General features: G+C 36.7%; 1 protein-coding gene across 2 annotated transcripts; it reads left to right on the forward strand.

Moving 5' to 3' along the window:
- Nucleotides 1-5403: 5403 nt before the first annotated feature.
- On the forward strand, nucleotides 5404-12705 carry LOC125648953 (uncharacterized). Of its 2 annotated transcripts, none has more exons than XM_048876019.2 (4): nucleotides 5404-5556; nucleotides 5757-5972; nucleotides 11544-11693; nucleotides 12156-12705. In XM_048876019.2, exons 2-4 carry the CDS (start codon nucleotides 5765-5767, stop codon nucleotides 12410-12412), a joined length of 615 nt encoding a protein of 204 aa, XP_048731976.1. In that variant the 5' UTR covers nucleotides 5404-5556; nucleotides 5757-5764; the 3' UTR covers nucleotides 12413-12705. The 2 variants fall into 2 exon arrangements, with proteins under 2 accessions (XP_048731976.1, XP_048731975.1); XM_048876018.2 differs by having other exon boundaries at nucleotides 5406-5664.
- The last annotated feature ends 1 nt before the right edge of the window (nucleotide 12706 follows it).

Here is a 12706-nt window from a genome sequence, read left to right on the forward strand (position 1 = left end):
GATGACTAAGTTCAATTGAATTTCCTCCTAATGACATTTTTCCTACCTTATTCTCGTGTTCCTTCTGATATTGGACCTGGCAAACAACCTTGGCATAATGAAATCTTGCCATAGCTTTTTTTAACGAGGAATAACACACCAGAGAAATTTTATATGGATGAAAAGTGGAGGATATGTACAATAATATTTTGAAATTTGGAAACATTCATATTTAATTTATTAGTCAAAAAATGTTGCTTTAGTGGAAAGTAATCTGGAGGGGAGATTTTAAACCCTTGCTGGATTCGAACCTGCGGACTGAGCTACCCAGCTAGACAATCAATTTTATAAGAAATATTGCCGATATTTATATTGGTGTTATAAAAAGAAGTCGCCATTATGACGATGTAGTATACATCCTTAAAACCATATGAAGTCTACCTATATCTTGTATGGATGTTGATACTAGTAGTTCAAGTTGCGGACTAATAAAAAAAAAAAAAGACCCTCCCCTTTGAGTGGTGGGGGGGGGGGGGTAACAAAATTCACGACAGTTTTAAAATGATGTACTAAACCTTTGGCGATAGAATGATACTTAGTTTCACTATTTTCCCCAAAATTTTGTTTTTCACTTTTAATGATCAAAATCTACTGTCTAATATGTTTAAAAGATTTCACATAAAAATTAAGGTTATACATTATCACAGAAGCTCATTTTAGGGAGTTTATTATTTGTTTTGTAAACAAAGATTGTGGTTATGGTATTGTTTACGAAATTTTCAAAAGAAATGGATATTGATCAAAGTTTATCATATCTTTCACATTTCAATCATTCTTTGGGTAAAATGTGTCATCTAAAAGTTAAAATTTGTGACTCTGCAGAATTAAGATGCTTTATATTACAAAATTATTGTTTCTCTGGTTTGTTTGTATAAATTAAAAGACTCGAGTCTTTGTTTACATAACACAGATTTAAGGCTAAAATTCTTGCATTCAGAAAGTCAACATTTTGGCTGTCAGCATTAAATGAGTTCTATTTTTAATGTTTAACATAAAAAATGAAATATTTTTCTCAAAAATCGTGAGCCTAATGCAGCAAGGACTCGAACCAATGACCTATGGCATCTCTCACAAAATGAAAGGATTGCATATTGTACGAATACTTTAAAGCTGACATGGGGTCATAAATATACTATCCTTTCCTTCCGCTCATACCTGTAATACTTAGCTCTGTCCGATATATTTCTTAAGATGCACATCTATTCACAAAATATCTTACGACTTAGGGTATTCAATGTATAATGACCATATCTCATATCTAATAAATGGATGGTGGGGTTTTTGTACTCATGGTATCATTTTGAAGAGTTCATCAAATAAAATAATCCACCATAGGAATTTTCATAATTTTGTTTACTGCTTGATTTATTTCACCTAGAATTTAACATTGAAGTATATGGGAAAAGCATGTTTTATTACAATATTTTAAAAACAAATTATATTTTCATACTAATCTCTTGGTAGAAAGTTACATACACTTTCTTTTTATGAAAATATAAAATAAAATTAATCATTGACCACACACATTTTCAGAAAATTAGATTTTTCTTATTTTTACAAAGGGCAGACAACTCTTCCAAAAAGTCTTAAGTGCGAAAAGGTCAGCTTCTAATCATTTACCAGTCATGTAAATTTCATCTGCTTCACTTTCATCATTATTTAACAATAAACTTTTATGTTGATCTAAATCTTTCAAAATTGTTCATTATCCTTTCATTATACATGGAATACCTTCATCTTATGATATGTATATAATTAGGATTACGCGCTATTCACAAAGGTTGTTGTATTAGAAAACCTGTGCTCGTTGCACTTGGTTGATTCCCTGGCCTATCTATCGAGGCATGCATATCGTATCCACTGAATACGTACATGATCAATGTTGTGAAGATCCTGTAGAATGAAAATACTAATAGTGGAATATTTTTGAGCAGATAATATACGACTGTGAGATACACGCCAATGTTCAGGTGTGCAACCAGATACACATTCCGTGCACTGAATGTAAAACAACCAGATACACATTCCGTGCACTGAATGTAAAACAACCAGATACACATTCCGTGCACTGAATGTAAAACAACCAGATACACATTCCGTGCACTGAATGTAAAACAACCAGATACACATTCCGTGCACTGAATGTAAAACAACCAGATACACATCCCATGCACTGAATGTAAAACAACCAGATACACATCCCGTGCACTGAATGTAAAACAACCAGATACACATCCCGTGCACTGAATGTAAAACAACCAGATACACATTCCGTGCACTGAATGTAAAACAACCAGATACACATTCCGTGCACTGAATGTAAAACAACCAGATACACATTCCGTGCACTGAATGTAAAACAACCAGATACACATTCCGTGCACTGAATGTAAAACAACCAGATACACATTCCGTGCACTGAATGTAAAACAACCAGATACACATTCCGTGCACTGAATGTAAAACAACCAGATACACATTCCGTGCACTGAATGTAAAACAGATTTTTGAAAATGGCTAAGGTTTAACTATAAACTTACAGAAAAAATGAGCCTGTGTGCATTTACGAAATGCATACACGTGCTACAATAGACATTTCACACTTGAAAAGTTTGAAAGTTTATCGAATGTGGACAGGTTATCTAGTATTTACCTGCACTGACATACTACTTGTAATCGGAAATACTGCTCTATTCTCGTATATTCCATTTATTCACGAAATCGGGATCGATAATCCCCATTTGTGTGTCTATTGTTAGCACAGCATTCCTATTCACCGAGATACTGAAAATCCTTGTGGATTGATTGAATATTGTTTAACGTCCCTCTCCTGAGAAACTTTCACTCATATGGAGACGTCACCATTGTTGGTGAAGGGCTGCTAAATTTAGGCCTATGCTCGGCGCTTACGGCCTTTGGGCAGGGAAGAATATTTAGGTATCGTGCCACACCTGCTGTTACAAGGGACCTCGGCTTTTGCGGTCTTGTCCGAAGGACCGCCCAATTAGTCGTCTCTTACGACAAGCAAGGGGTACTGAGGACATATTCTAACCCGGATTCCCACGCGAATAAAACTGCACATCACCTTTTCTACTTCAAGGCAGTGTCTATACATAGATATGCAGTTCAACATCGGTGTGTTTCAACGAATGGCTTTATTTGTGGAAGGTTGGTGGTCTCTTCCCAGTTACATTGTATCTGGGTTCTCTCATCCACCAATAAAAACTGGGCGCCACCAAATAACTGAAACATTGTTGAATGTGGCGAAAAACACCAATCAATCAATGAATGGCCACGTAACATAAGGAATAAAGCCATTGAAAATAAACTGAAAACTACAGAAATTAGTTTTACAGGTGTTCAAATGGCTTCCTGTCGTACAACACTCCGTTTTTCCTAATGTAAACAATGTTAAAACCATGGCCTCCTGGGTTTGCAGGACAACGCTCTTATATTGACTCATAGAGTGAAAACGCATCATATTAGCTCACTTGAGCTGAAACCTCAAATGAGCTTTTGTCTGTCGTCCGTCCGTCTGTCCATGAATTTTTCACATTTTCATTTTCTCCAACACCACGGGGCCAGTTTCAATCAAACTTGGTACAAATTATCCTTAGGCGAAGGGGATTCAAATTTGTTCAAAAGAAGGGCCATACTCCATTCAAATGGGAGATAATCACAAAAGGGCAAAAATGGGTGGGGTCATTAAAAAATCTTCTCAAGAACCACTAGGTCAGAAAAATTTACATGAAAGCTTCCTGACATGGAGTAGATTCAAGTTTGTTCAAATCATGGTCCCAGGGGTATGATGAGGCCACAATAGGGAACCATGATTTATCGTGTTAATGAAAGGGAATGATAATGAACAGTGATCAATCTCATAACTCCTTTAAGGAATACAAAATAGAAAGTTAGGCAAACACGGACCCCTGGATATACCAGAGGTGGAATCAGGTGCCTAGTATGAGTAAGCATCTCCTGTCGACCGGTCACAACCGTCGTGAGCCTTGTATCAATCGGGTAAACGGAGTAATCCGTAGTCAAAATCAGTGTGCCAAGAATGGCCTAACAATCGGTATGAAACACGGCAGACAGCATTTGACCAAGCATCCCTATGTAGTGCAAATTCAATTTTGTGGCCCCCTGACGTAGGATGGGCCACGATAGAGTTTTACAAAAAGTTTTACATTGGCATATATAGAGAAATATATTTGAAAATCTTCATCTCAACAGCAGCAGGTCCAAAATTTTGATGTTTGCAAAGTAAGACAAAATTTTACTAGACCAATATTTTGAAAATTAATTATCTTGGAGTTTATCGGTGGTGGGTGGTGGGGGGGGGGTAGTCAGAGTATTTCTAATATTGTTTTTGTGCTGTTGTAAATCTGGATTTTGCTACTTGCAATTTTAGTGTAAAATCTTGAAGAAAAAGTTAAATCCCTGCATGAAAGATTTGAACACACAATCTACTGACAGTCAACCAACACTACTGACCAACAGATAAAAAAAATCAAAAGGGCAAAAACTATTTCTGGTTTGTGAGGATGTATTATTGCAATAGATAATAGATAATCTGGAACACTCACAGACTCAAGTCATACTTCAAAAGGAAAATCGCATTTCGAGTGGGGGGGGGGGGGGGAGAGAGAGAGAGAGAACACACAACCTCAGGGGTCCCGAATTACAAATTGTGTAAGCGTTGTGACAAAGTAGTGTTTGTCATTCCAAATTGTCAACTGGTATTTATGCATTATCCACAGGTAACAAATATTAAATTAAAATTTCAAAAAAAACAAAGTCTATATTGTAACTTTAATTGCAATATATTATCCTGTATGCTACTTATCCCTGTGTAAAATTTAACAAAAATCACCCGCTCATCCACCGTTAAGACATTTTATGGGTATTCGCTAGAACTGGTTTGAGTGTGTTTTAACAGCACGGAGTGTCAGTTGGGGATAGTCTACACAAACTACACACCCTTTTGTGCTGGCAACTGCATGCGATCATTACCGTTTTTAAACGTTTTGTGATGCATTAAACTGGGTACATTTTTATGACCAAACGTCAACAAGACAGACTCAAAAATACGCCCTTCATTAAAGTACATGCATAATAGTACCAAAAAAAGTCAAGTATGCTCTCTCACATTAAGTTCATCTATTCAAATATTTATCTTCTATCAAGTTGTAGGCGGGCGTACTCAAGATACTTGTTCATGTTATTAAACTTTTCTTTAGAATAAAAAAAAAAATCAATCTGCCGCTCCTTGTATTACTTCTATAATTATAAACGGAAATATTTTATGCTAATTTGGAAGGGAAATATATGAATAGTAATAAAGTTATGCAAGTCTTTTTTGTAACTTTAAATGACGATATGATATGTAATATCGTTTTTATTGCACGCTTTAATAGACCTGTAAGTGTTTGCATGTTGAATGGGCTACTGAATCAATCATCGCTGTTGGAACCACACTGGAACTTGAAATTCAGGTCCAAGTCACATGACTGAAAGGTTAAAAAGTTTTACCTGTCACACCTGAACATTCCGATCTCCTCGAAACAGCTTTTCCATCAAATACCGCTACAGGCGCTAACCTTCTACATCGACAAAATCAATTCTGTATCTATCCATTACTTCATTTCTTGATTGGATTTGCGTTTAATTCGCTTTGTGCATCGAATTCTGTCATTTTGTATTAATTTGTGTTACAGATTTCGGCATGGGAAAACTTTTCGGAGCGGCTAGTATGCCAATGATGGCTTGTATTGCCCTGCTGATCGGGGCAATATTTCAGATTCTGGGTTTTGCCGCGCCCTATTGGGCGTTTGATGGAACCTATGATGTGGGTCTGTGGAGACTCGCCCGGTGTAAATCTAGCTACCACATAGGTTGTTACAGGGAGGACCATGTAGAATATTTTGCTTCAGGTACGATAAAAATATTTTTAGGAATAGTTCTTTGGAATTATAGTTCGTATTTATTATATTTATTGTGAAAAACGTGTGTGTGTGTATATATATATATATATATATATATATATATATATATATATATATATATACGTGTATACGACCACATCTCAATATTTTTATTGCAATTTTTTTGCAGAATTTCACTCATTCTGAAAGTATAAACATATATGTGTATTAAGTTGATTATGCATTCATTCCTGTTCTTAATTAACATATTACAATAGGCGAGTGTGAAAGTCTCGGTGCGTCAATATTGTTAACTCTTGTTTCAAACGATAAAATTAGAAGTGGTAAAATTTCTTTATGCATATTATAAAATTCTGACCGTCTACAAAATGAAAAGACCCTCCTACTGCGTATGCATGTTGATTCTCCATTTTTCTGACTAAGGTGAAAGACCTTTGAATTCGCATATAGATTTATGGTGCAATGGATTACAGGAGTTGGTTTATAGATGAAGCAAGATTCTCCTTCTTTTTTTTTTCTTTTTTTTTTTTGGTGCAAGAAGTACAAAAGCTTTTGATGTGTATCTGTGAGTTTATTAAGATGTCAATTTTTTATCACTGATTTCGCACGGCGATAAAGTTCGTAAATCGTTACCTTCCATGCTGAACAAAGTCTTACCCAGTTGCGGTCTTTCGTGTTAATTTCCCGCTATGTGACCCCTTTAAAGAGTAGAATATCCAGTCAACGATCAGCTTAAAATTATTCGGTGGAGATTTGAAGGTGTCTGACCGTCAGATTAGAGGGCAGATATTTATCAAAGGTGACAGTAAACTTGCAGATGAAAGTCTATTCCACAAGAAATAAAGGTCCATTTATTGAACGCGAGGTGTACAGTACATTATTTACATTGGCAATGTTTTTGCCTTCGATATCTTTACCAATTGAAATGATAGCCATTTCCTCATGAATGTGAACAATTTGCGTATGAATCTTGATAAAAATAGTACGAATATTTTAATTAACGGATTTGGTGCACGTCCAATGTATTGCCTGCATGTAAAGATAGCGTAACAATGAGGTGTTAAGAACGTTTGGCGTACGAGAAAAGCTGCATAACTGTAGGTCTACAAAACTCTTTGGTTAGACCATTCCAGATAGCTACAACTCTACAGTTACAGGAAATGTAGTCATGAAGAAAAATTGATGTCCCCAGCCCCCCCCCCCCCTTTTTTTTTAAAAAACGTTTCTAACGTATTATAACTCGCACGGAAAATCGGACAAATATGCTTTAATTTGATTAAAATCAAAATTAAAATTTGTGTCATTTTTATAATTCACATTATTAAAAATTACAGAAAATTACTACATAGGAGACATATTTCAAGCCCTATAAAATTTGTAAAATCCAAGAGCTTTCGGGGGCTTCGCCCCCGGGACCCACAGGCAGTTGTATCGCTTGGGTTCAAAGTACATGTGTACTCTTTGATAGTGAATTCGAACCCAAGCGATATAATTGCCTATGCCTGGACCCACTGGGGGCCTTAAGGCACCCCCGACCCTCTGCTTTATGACGATGCGCCCCCTAACCTCAATTGCTGGACCCGCCCCGATAATATGACACTACATGTATATAATTTTTTCATAATTGAAAGTACTCGTATCTAAGCAGTTAAAGATAAAAATAAGATGCTACACGTTTCCCAGCTTTTCAACTTTCTCAGACACCAGCTTCTTCAAACAAGGATTGATGCTAACTGATGGACCGCTTAAAAAGGTATCAGTCAACTCCCAAAGATACATAATAACTAGATGTGATAACTTTTACAGGGACCACGAGATGCTCGTCCATACCATTTTTATTACAATTAACGAGTTCGTTTCCTTCTGTTTCATTATATTTCCTTTTGTTTCATTTCGGTAGGTTTCGTTTCGTTTCGGTAACTTTCGTTTCGTTTCGGTAGATTTCGTTTCGTTTCGCACTTTACAGGTACCCGATAGAGTGTATACTTACATTGTCCATGTCAGGACGTCATGATACTAAATACGGTATAAATACGGTCATAGTATTCGTCGTCCGTCGTGCGTTAACAATTGAACATTTTTAACTTCTTCTTGATAACTACCAGTCCAATTCTTTTCAAATTTGGTATTAAGTATCTTTGGGACAAGGGGAACATAAATTGTAAATTTCAGGTCTACAGCACCCCTGGGGCCTTATCATCATCATTATCATTAATCCACTTCGTCCCATGGGGGACATAGGGCGGCTACAGTGGCTTTCCATCTCCCTCTGTCTTGTGCAATGGTCTTAGCTTCTCCCCAGTTCTTGCCAATTTTCTTCAGGTCTGATGTTAATACCCTGCGCCAGGTACCCCTGAGGCCTTAGAGGCGGGGCAAAAACTGCCCAAATTTGACCAATTTTCAAAAATCTTCTTCTTAAGAACCGCACACGTGTAAGAAAAACTAAATGCATGGTGATGGAGAGCAGGAAGGCCTCTACCAAAATTGTAAATTTCATGATCCCCGGGGTAGGGGTTCTGACCCCAGGGTGGGGCCAAACTTGTTATATAGTGTTTATGTGTAAAACACTTAAATAACATCTTCTTTAGTTCTGTTGATACTATATTGAAAGTAAATGGATAGAACAGATAGTCTTTTACCGAAATTGTAAATTTGATTATCCCAAGGGTGGGGGTTTTGGTATCAGGGTGGGGCCAAAATGGTCAGTTATTAAATGTGTGAACAATAGTCATTTTTAACTTCTTGATAACTATCATTCCAATTCTTTTCATATTTGGTATGAAGCATCTTTGGAACAAGTGGGACATAAATTGTAAATTTCAGGATTCCTGCACCCCTGGGGCCTTAGGGGCGAGGCAAAAACTGCCCAAAATTTACCAATTTTCAAAAATCTTCTTCTCAAGAACCGCACACGTGTAAGAAAAACCAAATGCATGGTGATGGAGAGGAGGAAGAGCTCTACCAAATTTGTAAATTTCATGGTCCCTGGGGTAGGGGTTCTTACCCCAGGGCGGGGCCAAACTTGTTATATGGTGTTTATGTGTAGAACACTTAAATAACATCTTCTTTAGTGCTGTTGATACTAAATTGAAAGTAAATGGATAGAGCAGGTAGTCTTTTACCAAAATTGTAAATTTGATGATCCCCGGAGTAAGAGTTCTGACCCCAAGGTGGAGCAACACTTTGTATATAGTATTTATGTGTAAGTTTGCTGATACTGTATAAAATGTAAATGCATACTTAGGAATAGCAGAAAAGGATGTACAAAAAATTGTGAATTTAAATCAAAACCCAGGGTTCTGACTTAAGAATGAGTCCAAATTAGTCATATGTTTTGATGTTTTAATGTTAATACACCTATTATTTAAAGCCTTTCATCAGTGTATGCACTTTTGAAGGCAGTGAAGTTTTAAGAACACGTCTTGTTTTATACTGTTGCTGAACATTAGAATTTAGCTTAGATATTCAGAACAGGAAATTTTTGTCTAGATTTCATAGCCCATGGAAGTAGTGATACTTTTTCACTAGTATCCAGGTGACCGATAAGGCCTGTGGACCTCTTGTACTATCTAGATTAATAATGAGATGACTTTCATTCAATTAAAAAAAAAAAATTCTTTATTGGCCTTTTAGTTATTTCATATATTTTCATATATTCTTACTTAGGGTCATAAACTTCATCTTAGTTTACATTGATTCTGTTTCAATCTTTTTTTTTCCCACTGCAGTATCTCTTCGCGTTCAACAACTAAAATCAAATTCAAGTTCAAATTATCTTTTAAAAAAATAAATATCTAGTTGGATTAAAGACAAATTCGATTTATTTATTTTGTTTGTTTGGGGAAAATTGTCGAAAAAAATTATTTTATCTTTTTCAGTGTTGTTGACGGGGTGGGCGGGTGAAAACCTCTTCTTCATTGGATAAGGTGGCAGTCAGAAAAAAAGATATATATATATATATAAAGCACTAAATAATCACAACTAGGTACTGAAAATTTTCGCCCCAGCCCAGGGTCGAACCAGCGACGTACGGCACCCACCGCAAGTCGTTGTGGCCGAGTGGACTTACGCACTGGTTTGACAATCTTGCTAGGCGGTGGGTGCCGTACGTCGCTGGTTCGACCCCGGGCTGGGGCGAAAATTTTCAGTACCTAGTTGTGATTATTTAGTGCTTTATATATTAATTAATTGATTATCACATGTATCGTTTAGATCCTAGGGGTAAACGTAAGGTTGGGTGTTATAATTGTTTGTTTGTGCTTTATATATATATATATATATATATATATATATATATATATATATAAAATTGTGAAACAACATACTGTCACAATCGGTGGGATCGATATGATTTTAAAATACATATGCATTTGTATAAAGTTTATGAAACGGTGGATTCTGAGCATGACTTCCCATTTTCTCTGAAATATCCGTTTCCCTTGTTCACAATAAGCCTTTTTGATTGTACAAAATGCTGACCTTGTAATCATTATTACATACAATGTTTTCCGGTTTGCGGTTTAGCAACATCCCTAAACCATTTATCAAATGCACAGGTTGTAAATTTTAAATTTACTGGGTGTATATAATTTTTTATCGTACTTATATATCATTATATTGCATCTACTTAGCAAATTGGAAATCTGTATCATACTATAGAATACCTTTAATAACGTACATTGTTCCAATCGCCACGATAAAAAGAAATCATTGTAACGATTGTACAACACATACCATCGTAGCATGCATGACAGAGGGTTGAATTCTTTCCTTTTCCTTCTGCCCTACTCTCCCCTTCTCTTTTATTATACCAGCAGCCCCTCACCCCCTCTCCATGCATCTGAACCAGGATATGACAGGGATTCTAAAACAAATCGTTCCATTTGTCGTCATATTGTCAATTGTGATTGCATCATAATCAGTACTAGTAAAACTAAATTTGATAATTGAACATGTTACGGGACCAACACAATCACGTGAACATATGATTTTCAAATTGGTGTCCCGAAATCTAAGAAGATGGTACCTGGTGAAAGGTCTCGTGCTTAACATTTGTAACTGCTTAACATTTGTAACAGGGAGGGATTCGAACCCGGGGCCCCTGAATGTCTAGTCAGGTGCTCTACCAACTGAGCTATCTGACCATTGGCGATCGAACCTGGCTGACCGCTACACATCAATAAAAAAAAATTAACAGGTTACTTAATACAACCTTAACAGATCTTTGAATAATTCAAACTACTCGGAACAATATATCATACTTGCTGGGGAAAACAGCTTTGAAGCATCTGATCTTTTTAATTATAAATATACTGGCTATTGCAACTTGTACCCTCTACACCACTCAAAAGTGTGTTGTACTTAAAAAACATTTATCAAAAGGTTTCTTTTTCTGATAAAGTTTTGTCTAATGTCTTATAAACTTAAATGTTCACATTTCTTCTTCCACTCGGCCAATTTAAACAGGACACAAACATCCCTGGGCAAGGGATATTCTCGTTTGTTCAAAATGAAGAATTCCTAAGAGAGATGATTAACAGATAGGCCTCTTATTTACAGATTGGCTGAAGACGGTGAGGGCATTCGAGAGTCTTGGAGTGATTTTTATGGTGCTTCCTCTGGTTATCATTCCTGTGTATATGTACGTCTCCCTGGGACTTTACTACAAGTGTATGATGTGCTGTATGTGTGGGTCATCTCTAGTATCAGGTACAAGTAGTCGTCTCGTGCAGTGTGAAATCTCTACATCTATGTCTTAGTTAGATAGGGTGTCCGGGTAGCACAGTTGCTTCTCACCACTGCGACCCAAGTTCGATCCCCGTGATCGGCAGTGGTTGTATGTGAGAGGGTATGGCGGTAGCCCGCTCGGACACGTGGATTTCCTCCAGGTACTCTGGTTTCCTCCCACATAAATGACCCCCTAGCGCAAACATCCGTGCATCAAAGGACCCCATTGGAAGTAAGCTTTCGAGCTTTCATGGGTTATCCTTGGTATCTATATTTGTATGTATGTATATACCGAATAAAGATTTATTTTATTTATTTATGTATGTTGTTAGTATGCCTTTCTCCAAATAATGCAGTTTGAACATTCATTTGTCACACAAGCCAATATTTCCATGATGTGAGCACAACAAAGACAAACACTTTAATCTCCATTATGTTTTACAGCTCTGTGCATCATTATTGGTGTAGCCATCTACGCCGCCAACATCACACTGAATGACTGGACGGTCTCCTGGTGCCTGTTTGTTTGTATTGTAGCATTCGTGGCTACAGTCATTGCCTTTCTAATTCTCATTATGGTCGCCTGTGGCAAACGTCCCCCCGAACTGAAAAAGGTTACAGTTCCAGACCCCACCACCATTTATGTGCATCCAACAAAATCCAGATTTGTTATGATAGCTGATTATTCATATCCTGCTTAGCCATGAAAACCTGAGAATAGTCAGAGACAACTCAGCCATCCACCTCTGAAGTTCAAAATGTGTGTACCAGTCAAGTTCCAGGCCAGTGAATGAAAATGTACATTAGTAGTTTGTAGTGCAATCCTACACAATGGAATATTTGGTACACATGGATTTTGTAGTTTTCAGCAGGTTCATGGATTGTATTCATTCATGATATATGAACATCAGAATGTGTATGCTTTACTAGCAAACACTGAATTTATACAAGTACATTTTGTATGTACATGACATAATAAATTGATTAACCAAAAG

This window comes from Ostrea edulis, chromosome 5, assembly GCF_947568905.1.
Source record: "Ostrea edulis chromosome 5, xbOstEdul1.1, whole genome shotgun sequence".
Taxonomy (NCBI): domain Eukaryota; kingdom Metazoa; phylum Mollusca; class Bivalvia; order Ostreida; family Ostreidae; genus Ostrea; species Ostrea edulis.